At 38.6% G+C, this 20,641-nt stretch overlaps 1 protein-coding gene across 1 annotated transcript; it reads right to left on the reverse strand.

Annotated features, from left to right (window-relative positions):
- Positions 1-538: 538 nt before the first annotated feature.
- On the reverse strand, positions 539-20,153 carry LOC124288519 (EF-hand domain-containing family member B-like). Its single transcript, XM_046725040.1, has 9 exons — positions 19,846-20,153; positions 19,173-19,235; positions 17,718-18,048; positions 16,224-16,548; positions 12,019-12,241; positions 8,092-8,287; positions 5,976-6,152; positions 4,863-5,044; positions 539-3,353 (listed from the first exon to the last, which is right to left on the reverse strand). Exons 1-9 carry the CDS (start codon positions 19,945-19,947, stop codon positions 3,174-3,176), a joined length of 1,779 nt encoding a protein of 592 aa, XP_046580996.1. The 5' UTR covers positions 19,948-20,153; the 3' UTR covers positions 539-3,173.
- Positions 20,154-20,641: the final 488 nt, after the last annotated feature.

The following is a 20,641-nucleotide window of genomic DNA, read 5'->3' on the forward strand; positions in this document are numbered from 1 at the left end:
ATATTTGAATGTACAAAATATTTCATTAAAGCAACTTATTATGCGATACAGTAACAAATTAGTCCTGCATTGTGAAATACTGCTGTCAAACACATGTAAAATGTGTACATGTAAACACATGTAAAATGTGTACATGTAAACACATGTAAAATGTGTACATGTAAACACATGTTGCTGAATCACAATGATACACACCAAATGCTATTGACAAAATATTGACAAAACTACTGATATTGACATGACACCTAGCAACTGACATTATATGAATTCTGGTGGGTATACTGTAAACCCTCAATAGTGAGGTATTGGAACCAGCTCTCAATAATACTACTTGTGGCTCATCATGTGTTCAAGTCATCCCAATGGAATAAGGATGTGTGTTAATGTTTTAATCTCTTTGTTAATACTGTCTTGTGATACAACGGTAGTTTCTATCTGGTATTAAGCACAATAGCATGGTGGAAGATGTGAGATTCTGCAATACTGGATGCTGTGAGATATGTATCAGTTCCACGAGGGCGAGAATATCAGAAAAATACTGAGAACAAAGTCAGATTAAAGCTGTTGAATACTGAGCAAGCACAAATCTATGCTGCAAATACACACTTGCAATTATGTCAAATCAGCAAAATATTACTGTAAGGACTTATGCCTATATCTACATATGAAACATTTTGTATTTCAAAATTAGGTATAAACTAATTCCTAGTTAGCTGCACATTGATATAGACAGATTGAGAAGATAACAAATAAGTCAAAATCTTAATGAGAAAAACACAGTGTTGTATGGCATAAGTTTCAAAATACCAACATAAGGTGTATCAAGAAATCAAGAAATACTCAAATTGGCATGACAGATTAACTACAGTCATATTGAAAATTTGATTACTATTGTGAAGCATATATATTCTTAATTAAAAGGATTGTATTTACACTTCTGTAACTATTCAAAGTGATGATGATGGTCTGAACTTCATCATGTGCGAAATAGCACGTAACAATGACAAAAATTGTATGTGTAAAACCATGAAAATCTGTAGTGAAATAACAGGTTGACAATATACATAATGGCAAATGTTATTTAACAAATACATGTACTGGAACAAATCAGTATAAAAATACTTGTGCTGATAAGAGTATTGAAGTGCAGTTGTAAAATTGTGTTTCTGAGACAAGAAAACCTTGCTAGACTCAGTTTCTCGTGTTCATGAGCTGGGTTGTAATACTATAGTGTTTATAATTCTCTTCATATTTTCGTTGTAAGGTAATACTTTGGAGGGTCTCGTACAAGGTTTGATGGCAAATTCTCGTAATATGTTTCGGATGCAGATACAAAATCGCATCATCATCATCATCACAATACAATCTTACTAGGCTAATATGGGAACAAATTCTTTCTAGGTTCTATCAGAATATATCACCTAAATTTTGGTAAATATAGACATACTGTCAGGCAAAAGAAAGTATACTATTGAAAATTGGATTTGACCAAAAAATTAAATAATATTATATGATACACATAATGCAGGAAAATTTATGTATGTCAACTTCTGCATTGAGAGGAACACAGCATTTCAGACTATATACTTACTCTTTCTTCCCTTTGTAATATTATCTAGATCTTATAAGGTTGAAAACATTTGATGAAACACTGCAAGCTTAAGGTCAAAATCACAACTATATATTATAGCCCTATCAAATACATCAATACCAAATGACTATTTCTTGTTTCATTTTTAACGACTTTCAAACAAGGGTTTTCTTTTCTTTTGCCCAACAGTTAAAATGACTTAGGTTTGCGATTACATAATGCATCTTAGATTCATACCTGAGGATTTGAAAATAACATATTGTTGACTTAAATGACTAAAACAAATTCACATGTTTTTTACCCATCAACATTATGAACATGAAGTTTGACCAGTGAACATTCTGATTGTGGTTATAGAAAGGAGTTTGATTTGCTGGCAGATAATCAATCAAAATAAAAAAATGATCTAACTATAATCATTTTGATGGTTTGCTGTAATTGGAATGCTGTATAGAGAAAACAGCCATATCGGCTGTTGGAATCAGGAAATTCAGTCATGACAAAGTGACTAAATACAAGTTTAAAATGCAAGTGTTACATCTAGATTTCAATTTATATTAATAAATAGTCACTCTCTCCATGTGAAATATCACAAAATATGTTATTTTGATAGTTTGCTTGAAAATGCTTTTCACACATAAGCAGTGAGGCTGAATGCTAGTAAATGCTGTTAAAGTCTGTTGTAATACTGTTTAAAATGTCTGTCATATGAACAGGACAAATCATTGACTAAAATTGTACTAAAATTATCTACCCCTACTGCCTATCAATTATCACTCAGTGTTAAATTGGAATAGAATGTTCTGCTCAGAAATGTATAATTATTATCATGGAAGTGTTTAGATGCTGAATCTCTGCAAAAACAGAAGATGTTATTTGATTTGATATAACAATACATTTCCTGATGAAACTGAAAACATGTAAGAAATAATCACTCAGTGTTGAATTGTACACAAATAAAATATTTGTGGTTCACAAGTGTATAGTTGTTACCATGGAAGGGTTCAATACTGAATTCTAGCAAATACTGTAGTCATTCTTTGATTTGAAGCATTCATTTGTTGACTGAAGTTGAATAGAAAGTCCCACATTGATAATCTCTCGGTGTTGTATAGAAATGAAATATTCATAGCTTCCAAATGTAAAACTATCACCATGGAAGTGTTAAATACTGCCGCTTCGCAAATACTGTAGAAATTCTTTGATTTGAAACATTCATTTGTTGACTGAAGTTGTACAGAAACCATCACATTGATAGTCTCTCAGTGTTGTATTGCTATAGAACATATTTATGGTATAGAAATGTATAATTATTACCATGAAGGGTCAAAGTGTATTATCAGTTCATGTGTTTTTTATCAGAGCACAATATTTACGACATTGATTACTGATAAACAAATAAAATATAAAATAATTTCTTGAAATATACTGGCATGTTCATTACCAGACTTCTAATTATAGCACATGAGCATTATCAAGTATGTTACCAAATACCTTATATTTAATTCACTAAAGTTTTCATCAACATCTAAATCAATTTATGGTAATAAATAGATAAATAAGATGCATTAAAATTGTCAATTTAGATTGCCATGGGATGCTTTTCCGATTGGATTTGTTCGGCCTGTATTTCATCAAGCACATTCCTGAAAGCTTCCAGACTGACGTGGCCCTTGGGGTGCTTACTTGCGGCACATTTCCACACACTCTCGAACGTCTCCCCTGGCATGTGGACTCCCACCTGGGTGAAGATATCACGTACCTGAAGCACAGAAATATATCATGTTTCATTAGATGATGAATCTTAAATAAAAACAAGGTGGAGGATGGTGGAATCAGGTGACATGTTGAAGAGGTAGGTGAGTTTGGTTTTAGGCTGCTTGTAGCCATGGTCAATGATAGGTGACACCAGAAATGGCCTTGACTCATACACAGGTGGGGAAACAAAATCAAACCTTAAAATGATGAGCAAGCACTTTCCATAGCCTGAATTGATGAGCAAGCACTTTCCATAGCCTTAAAATGATGAGCAAGCACTTTCCATTGCCTTAAAATGATGAGCAAGCACTTTCCATCCCATAGCCTTAAATTGATGAGCAAGCACTTTCCATAGCCTATGGTGAGCCTTAGAATGATGAGCAAGCACTTTCCATAGCCTTAAAATGATGAGCAAGCACTTTCCATAGCCTTAGAATGATGAGCAAGCACTTTCCATAGCCTGAAAATTGATGAGCAAGCACTTTCCATTGCCTTAGAATGATGAGCAAGCACTTTCCATAGCCTTAAATTGATGAGCAAGCACTTTCCATAGCCTTAAATGATGAGCAAGCACTTTCCATTGCCTTAGAATGATGAGCAAGCACTTTCCATAGCCTTAAATTGATGAGCAAGCACTTTCCATTGCCTTAGAATGATGAGCAAGCACTTTCCATAGCCTTAGAATGATGAGCAAGCACTTTCCATTGCCTTAGAATGATGAGCAAGCACTTATCATTGCCTTTCTGAGTTACTGATGTAGTAAACTGGCTATTGGTATGATCTTGTGTCAATAGCTGATATTGTGTTTATCAGTATCCATAGAAACAAAGATTACAGTGAGTGAGTGAGTAAGTGTTTATGCTACTTTTAGCAATATTCCAGCAACATCACAGTGGGGGACACCAGAAATGGGCTTCACACATTGTACCCATGTGGGGAATCGGAACCATTTTCGCTGGGGAATCCACTAGGCAACTGTGTCTTGTTGAGGAAGCAGGACTGCAGGACATTGACATACCATAGTCTCACTTGTGCCATCATCATCAACACCACCAACACCACCACCACCACCACCACCACCACCACCAATACCAACAACCCCATAGAATACAGTCTGAATGTTGAGGAAGCAGGACTGCAGGATAACATTGACATACCATAGTCTCACTGGTGCCATCATCATCAACAACAACAACAACAACAACAACAACAACAACAACAACAACAACAACAACAACCAACAACAACAACAACAACAACAACAAAGAAATACTAATGAGTAAAATTCCATAGCTCCTTCAGTATGCTTGTTGACATGCTCCTAGCACTCCAGCATTATTACCCTGGGCCCCGTTGCACTAAGCTATCTTAGCGCTAAGGTGGCCGTAACTCACTTACGATAGTCATAACACAAAGATCGCTTTGTGCAACAGGGCCCAAGTCCATGGATCAACATGCACTCAAAATCCATTCTCAGCTCCATGGGGAGTATAAAACAACCTCTGTGACTTACCTCATGCTGGCTTCTGGGGAGGAGGAAGTCCTTCTCATACACACCATGCTGGCTGAAGATGGACGGGTTGAGCAGGCCGAAAGCATTGGACTCATCCCCATAGTTGGTGCGGTCATCCACGCGCCGGATACGTGGCGCCGAGCGGTCAGTCCTGATAGTTGGAACTCCATATGTTCGATAATCTGGACAAAACAAACAACAATATACAATTATTTGTTATGACATAAATCTCACATCAAAGCATCAAGTCGATAAATCAGTCAATATTTAAGGGGAAAAGTGTCAAGAAAGTCATATCTGACATTAATCAATACCAAAACAACATATTTCACATCAATGGTGAGTGGTGAGACATTTATACATGGATTGCCTACAAAAAGCAGCGTTTTCAACATAATTTTGAAGCAGTCAATGAATAAAGACCTAACTTTGTGTATTGTGTGAGTAAATTACAACTCTATTTGATCACAATAATTTATGTGTGATGTTATCGATGACACGATTTGCAGCTTTCGAAATGCCTGCCTGCCTGACCGTCGGCGGCGCCAGGGACGGTTATTTTCAACACGGACTTGCAAGATTCTCAAATTCACCTGCCTGACGGTTGGGTTAAACTTTAGACGTAAATTTAGACATGAAGATATTCATCAGTTTTAATTTAATTATACTCAGTAAATTAGTATTTTTTATGGGCTTAGCGCTGAGGTAAGTTTTGGTCAGGGCTGGCAAGTTTTACATCTAACCAGCCCTGTGGTCTGGCTGAAATTTTTCATACCCTGTGATTTGCATATCTACAATCGTAATTAATTCTTCACATTTAACAATGTTTTCGACTATCAATCCATTTGCCAGCCTTACTACCTGAATTGATATCCAGTTTTCCATAACTTGTATACAACAGTGAGACCTTGATTGTGCAGATTTCAATTATATTCTGTTTTTCTTTAAATAACAAGATGCTAAATAATAATAGGCTCTTAAATGCACTACAAAAATGTTACATAAGGAGAAAACATTTCAGTATTGTCAACTAGATGTGGACCAACAGCTTGGAGAGTAAAGGGACATAACTCTTGCAGCCACATGTCACACTGCCTCACTGTTACAACATACCTCGTGTGCTGACACCTCCAACTACAGCGTTGATCATGCTGGCGCTGGTCCTGTGTCCCCCAATAGCCTTGTCCACCTGTTTCTGTAACCTCCGTGGGGTGCTTTCCTGGCTCTGGGGAGATTTGGGGACCAGGTCCTTGTCCTCAACCACCTGACTGTCGCTCACAGCAGGGCGTCCTCTGTTGAAACAAGAATACATGAACACTCTCCATCATGATTCTGTATCAGCTAGCTCCAACTGACGAATCAATGTTACCGTCACGTGTAGTTGATGGAGAGACAACATGTCGTGTATTGTTATCATTGATTGATTGCAGGAAGATACCACCATATGTTCATAATACAGATGACAGCTTGTGTTGTGAAAATACTGATCATGAAAATTTGTTTTCTGACGAGAAATAACCACAGCAGTGGTAGAATATCAGCATATACTCAAAAGTGAGTGAGCGTGGTATTATGCCGCTATTAGCAATATTCCAGCAACATCACGGCAGGGGAAACCGGAAATGGGCTTCATACATTATAACCATGGGGGGAATTGAACCCAGGTCTTCAGCCTGACAAGTGAGCGCTTTAACCACTAGGCTACCCTACCCCCTATATCTACTCAAGAGGTGTGGGTGGTGGGCTGGTGTAAGATGAGCAGAGTGTGGAATGGGATGTAAAATCTGAGAGTATTCTTTCTCCAAATATCTAAAAAAAGATATCTAATCATGATAATCATTGGAAACGTGTTCAGTATCACGTCATATAATTATCTGGATTTTTATATCTTCTTTTAACACAAACTCATTACTCATGTTTTCTAGTTTGCACAAGTCAATGCTTCTGAGCATGTAATCTGCTGTTTCAGTCATGTTCTAATTACTTCCTTGTACGAAGGTTTTAACAACTAGCAATGATCAAAACTCATAGCACATCTAACTTGAATTTGTTAGTCAATTTCTACATATTTTGTAAGTTAAATTCTTCACTAATTTTTCAAAAACTTACCAGAAAAATAGAGATAGAGAGTCTTACGTATGACCATATGAAGTATGATAATATACTATTATTATATAATAATATTATTATTTTATGGTTATAGAAAAGAAGCTTGATTTCCTGGCAGAACCTTCAATCAAAAATAATGTTCTGACTATATGTTACCCATAACAACAAACAACATTTGTGCAAATATTATCAAGAATGAGGACAATTTTTATGGATATACGTCTTTATTCTGTATAGGCGACCTTTCGACATAGATTCTAATGTCGCTGTCAAGCAAGTGAACCTATGTCCAACGTCGCCTATAGAGAATAAAGAAGTTGTATATCCATAAAAATTGTCCTCATTCTTCATCTCCTCATTTTCTAGAATGCCAATCAAAGCAGTCAAATATTATCGGTAATCAAAATTTCTGCTTCATGCTGATTGGCTACTTGATGCCCGATGAGATGTTTCATTGTTTGTGAAGATGCCATCAGACATGTGACGTGACATCACTGTTTCAATGTAGACAATTATCTGTTGTTACATTTGGACTTTAATTAATGCGATGCCATTCCAAAAAACTACATTTGAGATTGGGACAGCACACTTTTTTATATTTATCAGAAAAACATTAAATAAAATGTATATCAGAGTGAATGAGTGTGTGAGTTTAGTTTTACGCCACACTCAGCAATATTCCAGTTATATGGCGGCGGTCTGTAAATAATCACGTCTGGACCAGACAATCCAGTGATCAACAGCATGAGCATCGACCTACACAAATGGGATACGCTGACATGTGTCAACCAAGTCTGAGTCGCCTCTTACGACAAGCATGGGTTACTGAACATCAATTCTAACCCGAATCTTCATGGGTTTTCTAGCTTCGGGCTCTCCATGTATCCATCATCAAACAGGCCACATTAGTTTTGTTTTCTATTTTTCAAATTATGACCTACTAATTCATTGTTACTTGAAACGTGTATGATTTTTGTAGCTTAATTGTTACAAACCATTCATTCTTATATCTTCAGATTGCAGTTTTCAGCAACAATTGACCAAACTTGTAAGAAAGTGCATTACATGTATTTTCAAATTATTATGTACAAATCATGTTCCAACACAGTGTAAACTTTACCTGTCTTCTCTCCATATCCTGAGTCCATCTTGTCTTTCCAGTTGAGGAAGTTGGAAAATTCCAGGTAGTCAATCTGACCATCCCTGTTGACATCACAGGTGTCCATGAGTTGCTCAAGCAGCTCCGGCTCTACTGGCAGGTTGAACTGGAAGCAGGCCTCTCGCAGCTCCTCCATGTTGATCTTCCCTGACTGGTCCTGTAGCATTGTACACTTACTTTAAAGGGGAACATCTTGTACAGTTGCCTATATGAGGGGAACATCTTGTACAGTTGCTTATACAGGGGAACATCTTTTACACTCACTAACACAGGGGAACATCTTGTATGGTCACTTACACACAGAGGGAACATCTTATACTGTCACATGGGATGGGGGGTGAACATCTCGTACTGTCACAAGGGGGGAAGATCTTGTACCATCACATGGGGGGAAGATCTTGTACCGTCACATGGGGGGAAGATATTGTACCATCACATGGGGGGAAGATCTTGTACTGTCACATGAGGGGATAAGACCTTATACTGTCACATGAGGGGGAACACATTGTACAGACACAAGGGGGAGGATATTGTCACTTACATAGAGGAACAGTACAGTCACTTACACAAGGGGTTGGGGGGGACATCTTGTACTGCGAGTCACTTGACATGGGGGAACATCTTGTATAATCAGACAGGGCGAACATCTTGTACAGTAACAATACCTTACATGGGGGAACTCCTTGTACAATACCTTACATAGGGGAGCTCCTTGTACAATACCTTACATGGGGAAACTCCTTGTACAATACCTTACACAGTGGGCAACTCCTTGTACAATACCTTACATAGGGGGGCACCTTGTACAATACCTTACATGGGGGAACTCCTTGTACAATACCTTACACGGTGGGGAACTCTTTGTACAATACCTTACATGGGGGAACTCCTTGTACAATACCTTACATGGGGGAGTCCCTTGTACAATACCTTACACAGTGGGGAACTCCTTGTACAATACCTTACATGGGGGAACTCCTTGTTCAATACCTCACATGGGGGAGCTCCTTGTACAATACCTTACACAGTGGGGAAGGCCTTGTACAATACCTTACATGGGGGAACAGCTTGTACAATACCTTACATGGGGGAACTCCTTGTACAATACCTTACATGGGGGAACTCCTTGTACAATACCTTACACAGTGGGGAACGCCTTGTACAATACCTTACATGGGGGAACTCCTTGTACAATACCTTACACAGTGGGGAGCTCTTTGTACAATACCTTACACAGAGGGGAACAGCTTGTACAAAAGCTTACACAGTGGGGAGCGCCGTACAGTGGGGAGCGCCTTGCACAATACCTTACACAGAGGGAAACTCCTTGCACAATACCTTACACAGAGGGAAACTCCTGGTAAAATACCTTACATGGGGGAACTCCTTGTACAATACCTTATATGGGGGAACTCCTTGTACAATACCTTACATGGGGGAACTCCTTGTACAATACCTTACATGGGGGGAATTCCTTGTACAATACCTTATATGGGGGAACTCCTTGTACAATACCTTACATGGGGGAACTCCTTGTACAATACCTTACATAGGGGAGCTCCTTGTACAATACCTTACATGGGGGAACTTCTTGTACAATACCTTACACAGTGGGGAGCACCTTGTACAATACCTTACATGGGGAAACGCCTTGTACAATACCTTACATGGGGGAGCTCCTTGTACAATACCTTACAAGGGGGAACTCCTTGTACAATACCTTACACAGTGGGGAGCTCCTTGTACAATACCTTACATGGGGGAACTCCTTGTACAATACCTTACATAGGGGAGCTCCTTGTACAATACCTTACATGGGGTAACTCTTTGTACAATACCTTACACGGTGGGGAACTCTTTGTACAATACCTTACATGGGGGAACTCCTTGTTCAATACCTTACATGGGGGAGCTCCTTGTACAATACCTTACACAGTGGGGAAGGCCTTGTACAATACCTTACATGGGGGAACACCTTGTACAATACCTTACAAGGGGGAACTCCTTGTACAATACCTTACATAGGGGAGCTCCTTGTACAATACCTTACATGGGGGAACTCTTTGTACAATACCTTACACGGTGGGGAACTCTTTGTACAATACCTTACATGGGGGAACTCCTTGTTCAATACCTTACATGGGGGAGCTCCTTGTACAATACCTTACACAGTGGGGAAGGCCTTGTACAATACCTTACATGGGGGAACACCTTGTACAATACCTTACATGGGGGAGCTCCTTGTACAATACCTTACACAGTGGGGTACTCTTTGTACAATACCTTACATGGGGGAGCTCCTTGTACAATACTTCACATGGGGGAACTCCTTGTACCATACCTTACATGGGGGAACTCCTTGTACAAAAGCTTACACAGTGGGGAGCGCCTTGCACAATACCTTACACAGAGGGGAACGCTTTGCACAATGCATTACACAGATGGGAACGCTTAGTAACAATACCTTACAGATAGTGAACGACTTGACACAAAGAAGACCTCAATCCCTTTATAAATAATCATATTATTATGACAAATGACATCTTATGGCAACTTCCATTCATCTCTGTCCCCTATAAAGAACAGTATCTGTCACTGTGTTCACAAGGCACTGGTGAGATCAATCTATACTATTGTAGGCACTGTGTAGGACTTTAACCTTGTTTGTCAAAGTGACATGGACACAGCAAGAAATCCATTGTGACACTTCTAATGACACATGAGAATGCACTCCTGCACAAATAGGGGCGGTGGGGTAGCCCAGGGGTTAAAGTGTTCGCTTGTCACGCCAAAGACCCGGGTTTGATTCCCCACATGTGCACAATGTGTGCAGCACATTTGTCCCAGATAGCATTCAGACGTTGCCCAACGTTGGCAATGGTTTTGCCGACATTGCCAACGTTGGGCCAATGTCCGAATGCTATCTGGGGTGTTGTCCCCTGCTGTGATATTGCTGGAATATTGCTAAAAATGGTGTAAAATTGAACTCACTCACTCACTCATGCACAAATAGAAGTGTATCACAACTAGAAGAAAAATTCCAAATCGCCTTATCAGTTCATCATATTCAAGTACAGTCGAGCACTGTTGTGTCCAACTCTGATAACTCGATATCTCGGTTGTCTCGATATAATTGAACATCTCGGTCCCGGCAAAATCCTTTATAATTTATCATTATTCAAGCTCTTTTAACTCGATACGGATGTCTCGATATTTCGGATATCTCGATATAATTTCATGGTGCTAACAAGCAAAATTACCTTTTAACTCGATATTTGCAGAGAAACTCGATATTCACCTACCTTTCGTGGGCAAGTATCCCTCTGAACTGAGGTTGTTTCCAAATGTTTACACACGTTGCGGCATGAATCAAAGGGATGCGGTAGTGTAAACTAATTAGGGTTAATTGAGTTGAAGGTGTCACTTTTTTGTTATTTAATTAGGATTAATTTAGAAGGAATTAATTAGGAAGTACTCACTGTTACGAATAAACACTACTGATAACGGATGATAATTTCAAATCCAAACATACTGAGAAGCGTTTTGTTTTCTTTCATAGTGATATGTGATGATATGCCCTGGTTGGTCCATCATGTCTCGAAGCTCGGATAACTCGATATTTTTCTTGGTCCCATGAATATCGAGACAACGGTACTCGACTGTAGGTTGCACAGTTTCATTATATGTGAGTGATCCTCGAGCATCACACATGAATAAAATATATTTTCAGGGATAAAAAATTTAGGTTGACAATTTTGTCACTGGAAACATCTGTTAGTAGTTAATAATCATACTTTGTTCTTGGAGAGCATACAACATGATTAAGTCATGTGATAATGAAGGTCTGGAAGCCTTCCATGTATAATTAATGATGACCTTGAAACTCACCTTATCATAGAATTTAAAAGCGTGAAGTAGATCGTTGAAGTTGTGGTAGTTCATCTTCTTGAGCTGATGCCTAGTTGCTGCAACTATGCCCTGCTGGCGGTCGCTGCCCCGCAGGTATGACCCAGGGGCACGGTTGTGTATCAGGTCACCAGCGCCATACTCATCTGGCTTCAGCAGGATGCCAAATGTGTGGTCTGGCGGCACTTTCAGTGTGTCTTTGATCCTGAAATGTATTTGGACACAATGATAATTTAATGAGAAATAAAGAAGCACAACAGGGAAAAACGTTCCTGCTATTTCCCAATGGGGTGTGAAACAGGAACAATATTAGACATATGAAGAACAATATTACGACGTATATTACTAGGTTGTTTCTACTTCTTAGGGGACAGTGTGGTAGTCTAGTGGTTAAAGCGTTTGCTCGTCATGCCGAGGACCCGGGTTCAATTCCTCATATGGGCACAATGTGTGAAGCCCATTTCTGGTGTCCCCCGCCGTGATATTGCTGGGATACTGCTAAAAGTGGCCTAAAACCCAAAATCACTCACTCTACTTTTTAGAGGAAATGTCAAAATAGCTATTTGTGAATCTGAACCAGAGCTCCAGATAAGATTTAGCTCATGTGGGTACTGTACCCACTGTATTTTTTTGGAGTGGGTATTTTTAATGTTGAGTGGGTATTTCATTTTCCGTTACCCACTGCTTTCAAATATGTGCGTATTTCAGTCATTTTACTCACCTAAGTATTATGTCATTGAGTAAGTTTACTAAGCAGGTATGTTCTGCCTTATGTCATACATATCAAAACCAACTTAAATATAATGGAAATGATTTCATAAATAAATCACTCATCCTATACTATCAGTACAACACTTGTGCTATACTAACAGTACAACTTGATAGCAATCGATGTCATTTTCATTACACAAGCAATTTTTATAAATATATTCTGAATGCATTTGTTTTAAACCTTTTGCGTATCTAACATTTTCGATGAGTAATTGGTACGCAACAATTATTTTTCAATGCGTAATTTGAAATTTTCTATGCGTATTTTACCCGGATACGCGGCTTATCTGGGCCTCTGCTGAACATTGCATAACTTCAACATTAAGTTGTCAAATGCTTTGTTAGAAAGAATTAACTACATAAAGTAACAGCTACAAATAGTACAAACAATATCACAGATCAAAATCAAAGATCACTGTGAGATCAGAGTCTGGGATAGTCTTGATGAAGGAATGGAGTCCATTGATCCTTGTTTTTGCTTTATAGTGACCTTAAAGGGCAAGTGTACACGAATAAATCACATTTATTCTTATGTGAATCAAAGTGAACTGTTTTAATAAGTTAATACCAATGTTTGAAAATATACACTCATTTTTCTTACAACGTAAGTATAACCCTCAAAGTAAGTGCTGAAATGTTATGCCAATATGAGGTATTTGTTTGCCGAGCTAAACAGGCCAGAGTTACCGCCCTTTGATTATGACGTAATTGGTGCCACTTGAATTTAAACTGGTCTCCTGTCTAGTCCCAAATCAAAAGATAATAATACTGATATTAATCACGGAAAAAGTTCGTGAAAATAATGGAAGAAGCATAAGAACAGAAACTGTAAGCAGCAGGACGGATTGATTTCGCATTCTAACCTCGCCAATGAAAATACCAAATATGTATAACAATGTTGACGTCCGTGATGACATCACTATCGGAAGTGACTTTTGCAAAATGGCGTGTTCACTGACACGAAGTTTCGAAGGACATTTTCGTTGTTTCAAGCAACGTATATGCATAAATGTGACATGTAAGTAGTCCCAAACTTCTGACAGTCTGCTGGTTGTTAATTTCTTTTTGTTTTCATTGTGACCAAGGGAAATAGTCAGAAATTAAGAAAAGTACCCTCATCGCAGTGCGTGAGTTTAAGCGCCAGTTATGGCGCCATGCTTTCAAAACTATAATATGTTGTGATGAATATAGAAAATCATTGGCATACACCTGTTTTATTTAACTATCGCTTGCTACGATACCTTTCCAATGCATGCTCTAAAACTAATGAGCAATTGTATGCAACAAGTAGGCTTAACGGATACACAGTGTAAAATCTGAGATTGGCTTTGTATACATTTCAAACAAGTATTCTTTCACAGCGCGGCAACTCATATCCTCGATATATTTCGTTAGATTTCACTGAAACACTTCGTATTGGTGACAAAGTCCATTTGTCAGTTTATTTTGAACTGTATGAGGAATTCAGGATTCATGTAAGGAAGATGGTGTTGAATTTTATGGATCTAAACATAACCGACATACATGTGACGTGATTTTATAAACACTATGTAATATGGCTGAAACTTCACTTTGATCGCTTATGCATTTTCCAAAACATTCTCAGCGATTCTCGGTTCATTGATAATGTTTCAGAACGAGCATTGGTGATTCGATCATACAACAACAAAACTACTGCTGATCACAATGATACATCTTTTCTTTTAAATTCAATACTCCCAGTAAAATTTGACATTTTACCATAAATTACGCGAAAACGCAGTGAATCGTTGATTTAGTAATGTGTCAAAACTGGCGAGATTTACGATGCATGTAATTTTCAGTAAATTTTATCTACAATCAGCGGATGCTATCATAGAAAAACGAATTTCAAACAGTGTTCAAAACTGCAAATTGCATTTATCTGCGTGATGTAGAGTACTATCGATATAAAAGTGAATTAGGTGGAGGAGTGACATATCGTACGATTTATGTAAGAACTTTAGTAACAAACGTAGAATGCCGGCATATTCACCGATGGCAAGCAAGATGTAGTGCATCTACGCTTTATAGGTTTCATGAAAAAGGTACTGTTGGAAAGATCGACCGACTCAGGTTGTATATGTTATACAATTTGGTTACGTGGTAACACTCTTAGTACAATGTATAATGCTTTTCAAACTGCAACGCCATTACAGTGTAGAACTGACCACATAGCAAGCTGGCGGCCAAGCAACAGGTGGATTAAAACAGTAGCCTGCGCATCGAGACACAAGAACCACACCTATACCTGCACCACGTGAAATGGGTCTAATAAGGTCTGACGACGTCATTCGTTTATCGTTTGGGCACCAATGACGTCATTTCCAAGGGACATAAGCCATGGTGTGTTTATTGTGGACATAGAACTCTTGGTAAATGTTGAAAATATGAATTGATATAACGCAAATAATAAATTAGTTACTTCTGATTTATGTACGGGTTTGGATATAAAATGACTTGATAAACACTTTTTATGAAGAAAACGTGCAAGACAAAAAGGTTAATTTTCGTGTACACTTGCCCTTTAAGAATAATCGTTTGTTTTGTTATGCCAAAATGAACTTTCAAGTTTATGAAGTTGTAACTGTTCCCTGTCAACTGTGAAATATAATATCATAGGCAGCAGACGTCATCTTGTTTTTCCAAGCAGACATGTCAACATTCATAAGGTAACAGTGTCAGTCAAGTGATTTGGGGGTCCACATTCAAATGTATTATTTCAACTCATGGTAGAGGATTAACCAATGGAATTGCAAGATTTTTGTAGAGAGAATGGAACTAATTTCAAGCTATGATGGTAGGCTATGGTAGGCTTCTAAAGGACTCACTTCAGATTTATCTGACAAGAGCCCCTGAATGGGGTTCTTAATATTTCAGGTACAGGAACAAAATTATGGCTTATCTCAACAACATATTTTTTTCAACATCAATAATAAAAGAAAAAAAAAGAAGAAAAAAAACTGTGATTCAAACACTATAAACAGATCATATTAATTTGTATCCCATGAGACAAAGCGTACTCCTTCTGTTTGTCATTGTGTTACATTGTGTTTTTGTACTAATATCAAATTGCTGCTCTTGTGGTACATACATCATTGAAGCTTGCTATGCACTCTGTATTCTAAGATACTAAGCATGAAGATCCGGGTTCGAACTGATCTTCGGTAACCCATGCTTGTCATAAGAGGCAACTAACAGGATCGGGTGGTCAGGCTCGCTGACTTAGTTGACACAATTGTCATCGTATCCCAGTTGTGTATATCGATGCTAATTCTGTTGATCACTGGATTGTCTGATCCCGACAAGATTATTTACAGATCGCCACTGTATAGCTGGAATATTGCTGAGTGCGGCATAAAACCCAACTCACTCACTCTAAGACACTAATAACTTACGGGTCATGGACCTTTCCCAACTGAGGCTGTGTCCTCTCACGGAAATCATCCACTCTTTTGGACACGACCTGTGACGCTTTCTCCGACTCTGTTTCATGGAGCCACTTCAGTGTCTGCCTTACGTGACGCCCGTCATTGGCATGAGGCGTTGGTATTCCAAATCTGTTCTTCGAGTTGAAGCTTGGAGCTGTGTAACATCGCTGTACTCTTTCTCCAACCTCAAAGTCAGCATGGGTTTTGATGTACAGATCATGACCAACTGTGTTTTCTTTCTCTACTTCTTCATAAGTCTTGTTGGGGTTTATCAAGCCTCCGGCACCGATATCTGTAATAAAAGAATTTAACTCAATTGATGAGAATCTTAAGTAAGATATACAGTTAAGGCACAAGGACGCTTGCAATTTATTACACTATACATTGGGTAGAGCTGACTTATTTCTTTTCTAAGATACCATGTTTAATACTTACCAATGATTAATGTTAGGCACAAAACTAAAGAAAAAAACAATGTTCTTGGTGACTTAATTAACAATCCTCGTTCAGGGCTAACTGACATGCTTTTCTATTGATGTGTTTTGCCCTTAGGTTAAGAAAAATATTACCTAATTATAAAAGTTTCAATACGGCTCATGTTTTCAAGTTAGACATCTTCTCTTTTCATGTGATTCTCATAAACCACGTGGGACAATATGGACATAGCATATTTACTCCCAAGTTAGTTGCACTGTGGGAGACTGTACTATTAGCAATGAGAACTGAGGTGAACTGTGACATTGGTTACCATTTAGGATACGATTGATTATGAGGGGCAAGACTAGAACGGCATAGTGATGGCAATTCAGTGAGATGTAAATGCCTTTGATCATTTAGCAAAACATATTAGAATACAGATTCAAGCCCTTGAGATTCCAGTCAAGAATATAGTTCTCCAGTAACAATAAGGTTTCAGAATGCCGTTGGAAATATGACATCGGGACTGAAATTTTGTTCTGTTAACTTTTTGGGGCTGGAGGAAAATCAAATGGTTTCCCTACTGGATGCATGCACATGCAGAAATCAGCAATTATGATGGTCACTGTGTAGATGTTAGCACTAGGTTCATGAATAGGAATGGCAAAATATTGAATGGCATACTATTTCAAGTTATTTTTAGAAGTAATTTTATAACTGAACAGAGGCAATAATTTTATTGTGAGTTCTGTTATACTGACCAACAGATCTCAATTTCATTTAGCTATTGCAATTACTATGGAGTTAAAAGTTGTTGATAATAACCATTTCATGCAAAAAAAGATTTTATGAATGAAATGGGAGTATCGGGGAGAGAACATTTACCATTACTGTAACCATTTAAACAAAGAGGCAGTATCTTGTGCCTCGAAGACTGGTGAGGGCAAAACAGTTAAGTTAGGTGAGCTGAAATATACGTCCCACCTTTTGAGAATGAAACTGAATGAAAAGTCATAAAGTGACTTTACAGTGACCATAACTCACCCAGTTCCGTTGGGATTCCGAATGTAAAAGTGCGGGAATTTATTCTTGCCGGAAGTCCAGGCCTCTGATCATGTGATACTCCGAGTGGAGCACGGATGTGTGTTGCGTAGATATTCTCTTTCCTATCGGAAAGGCGTTGTTGGAATAATGTTTTCGGATGTGGATTAACAAGTTCTCCAGATGTAAAAGAAGGGCGTGTACTGACACCATGGGTCATCTCTCCTGCCCATCGTCGATGAGGGTCCCGTGCTCTACCATAGAACACTCGCATTGCACCTGCAGCAGGTTGCACACTGGCACGGAAACGCCTGATGACATCTGCACTTTCTGGCTATAATGGCAGAAAATATATAATAAATGAGAGAATATGCTACAATATTATAGGCTTTTTAAAAAGTTATTGTGTCATTGATTGTTTGTTGTTTATGCAGCACTCAGCAACATTACAGTTATGAGGCAGTGGTCTGTAAATAATCCATTGATCAACAGCACGAGCATCTGCCTACGCAAATGAGATACAATGACATGTATCAGCCAAGTCAGCGAGCCTGACCACCCGATCCTGTTAGTCAACTCTAACAACAAGCATGGGTTGCTGAAGACCATTTCTCTTCTTGAACAAGCACCAGTACAAAGTTTTACAGGTGGAATATTTCGAACATTGCAAGATCCAGTGACTCACGTACAAAAGTGGTAACAAAACATGACAAGATTAATAAAAACTGATCAATGATGTTTGGTTTTTGAATTTATATAAAACATCACTATTTATTCAGTAAATGTTTTGTTTACACTTTATGGAAGATGGGATTTCTGAAGAGGATGTAGGTTAGTTGTTAGGTGGGTTGTCAGCTGATATGAACGTAAATTGAATATACTCTTTGCAAAGGTGTGAGAGTGACTTTGGATTGATCCCACTTTGAATAGTACATCATTTCAAGTCAGCAGTATCTGACCGCCTCCGTGGTGTAGTGGTTAGAGCGTCCGCCTCGAGAGCGGAAGGTCGCGGGTTCGATCCCCGACCGCGTCATACCAAAAGACGTTAAAATATGGTACCTGTTGGTCCCTGCCTGGCGCTCGGCATTAATGGGTACATCAAGGACTGGTCGGCTCGGAGTCAGTATAATGTGTCTGAGTTGGGTATTCATGCTTCACTGCGGCATGGTATCTCAGTGGGCTAGCACTTTAAAACCAGCTTAAGTCTGGGCTAGTACAAGCAGCCGCACATACACATACACATGCATGCACGTCGTCATATGAGCAAATCTTCTCAAGCACGACGTAAAACCCAAATTTCACATCACACACACACAGCAGTATCTGGGAGAAAAGCTCAAAGTGATGGAGGTCTTAGATGTTTAACACTCAGGTGAACCACTTATGTCAGAAAGCACGATTTTGGTGAATCAGGCCTTTTTGGACCTTAATCGTGTAACATATTTTGACTGAACTTACTCTGTCATCTGATGGTTTCAGACATAGTTCTGTAGTGTCTCCTGTTGCTGTCAGCTTCCCAGCCTGCAAGACAATAAAAGATTATTGTTCTGTGTATATATTAGGGCTGCAACAAAATATGATACATATCACAAATATTGGGTAACGATTATAACATGTCAGCAGTTGATGTATTATTGACTAAGATGTCTCTGTGATGCAACACCCTGTTATAGTCCGAGTGAGCATTGCCGTCCAAAAACCTATGATCAGACCACATATTTTTTTCAAAGCATTTTCTTACAAAAGTATTTTCTTCAAACTGTTGTTGGGGCCAAGCGGTAAGAGTTCCTCCCGTTCCCCCATCTCAAATAATATTTATAAATGAATATATACTAAAATTATTAACAAAACTTAACACAACATATACTAAAGAACTCACAAAAATGACTAAAAGTCCAAAATTTAAGTTAGGTTTAGGGTTAGGTTTATGGTTGTGGGAACGGAAGGAACTCTTTCCGTAACCTTTTGTTGCTTACGTATTTTACTGGCAGGCTATCTTTCAAATGCTGAAATTGACTACCAGATCATAGAACCGTGACTTGGCTGATTCGTGTATAAGAATATTATTCAGATATTCTGTATCAGTACCTGAATATTTCCAGTAAACTGTAAGAAAATCAGGGAAACTCACCGCACGATACTGGGGGGTCCAATCTTTGTATTTTCCAGCATATATACTCCGTGTCTGTATCTCTGGAAAACGGACAGAAGCTTCTGCTGTTGTGGAGGCCATGCTGGCGATCAGTAAAACTGTAATAAGTCGCTTTCAATGAACGCTTAATAGAATAACTGCTTCAGTCTACCAGACATGAACTCTCCTTTGCGCATAATAATACACGGCGAAATAGTTATACACGATCAGAGGCCCAAACTGACATAAGACACAAGTGTGTCGGCGAAAAGATGCAAAGAAGCAACCTATTGTTTTGGTGATCCTAGCAACAGTTGCAAGGTGAAGGACGTTTCCTTGTTCCGATTCTCAAATAAACGAGATTTTGCGAGACTAGTCAAACTTTACTTATTTGCTACACATTTTTCACTTAGTGGTATGCATCACAGTTGTATACGAATAATTATATTAATCAGTTAATTATATTAATCAGTGACTACCGATATCATGTTGTTCATTAGACTAGTCTCCTGTCTCTGTTGCGTAAAGTACACAAAATGTGCGCAGTCTGTTGGCTGACACAAAACATTGGGTCAGTGAACCAGTTTATACCATACGTTTCAAAGGGTAACATCGTGAAGCGCAACCACGTGATTGTTGTATAGACTGGTGCCATTGTTGATACGCGTCGCAAGTACACTCCATTTCAGTCTACGTAGACAGAAGCCAAGTCAAACTGTTATCGCATCGCTCCTGAGACAGTCGCCTAGTATACATCAACCACCATTTCGGGGGCTCGCCTTGAGGACATAATATG

The sequence above is a fragment of the Haliotis rubra genome, unplaced genomic scaffold (assembly GCF_003918875.1).
Source record: "Haliotis rubra isolate DU_JTF1 unplaced genomic scaffold, ASM391887v1 Scf42, whole genome shotgun sequence".
In the NCBI taxonomy this organism is placed as follows: Eukaryota; Metazoa; Mollusca; class Gastropoda; order Lepetellida; family Haliotidae; genus Haliotis; species Haliotis rubra.

What these genes read in the sequence shown, in the direction of transcription:
- LOC124288519 (XM_046725040.1), bottom strand. Translation starts at nt 19,947, where the DNA reads ATGGCCTCCACAACAGCAGAAGCTTCTGTCCGTTTTCCAGAGATACAG. An exon ending in CGGAATCCCAACGGAACTGG is followed by an intron (nt 16,549 to 17,717) that starts GTGAGTTATGGT and finishes CTTTTATTACAG; the next exon opens with ATATCGGTGCCGGAGGCTTG. An exon ending in TGGAGGTGTCAGCACACGAG is followed by an intron (nt 5,045 to 5,975) that starts GTATGTTGTAAC and finishes TGTTTTGTCCAG; the next exon opens with ATTATCGAACATATGGAGTT.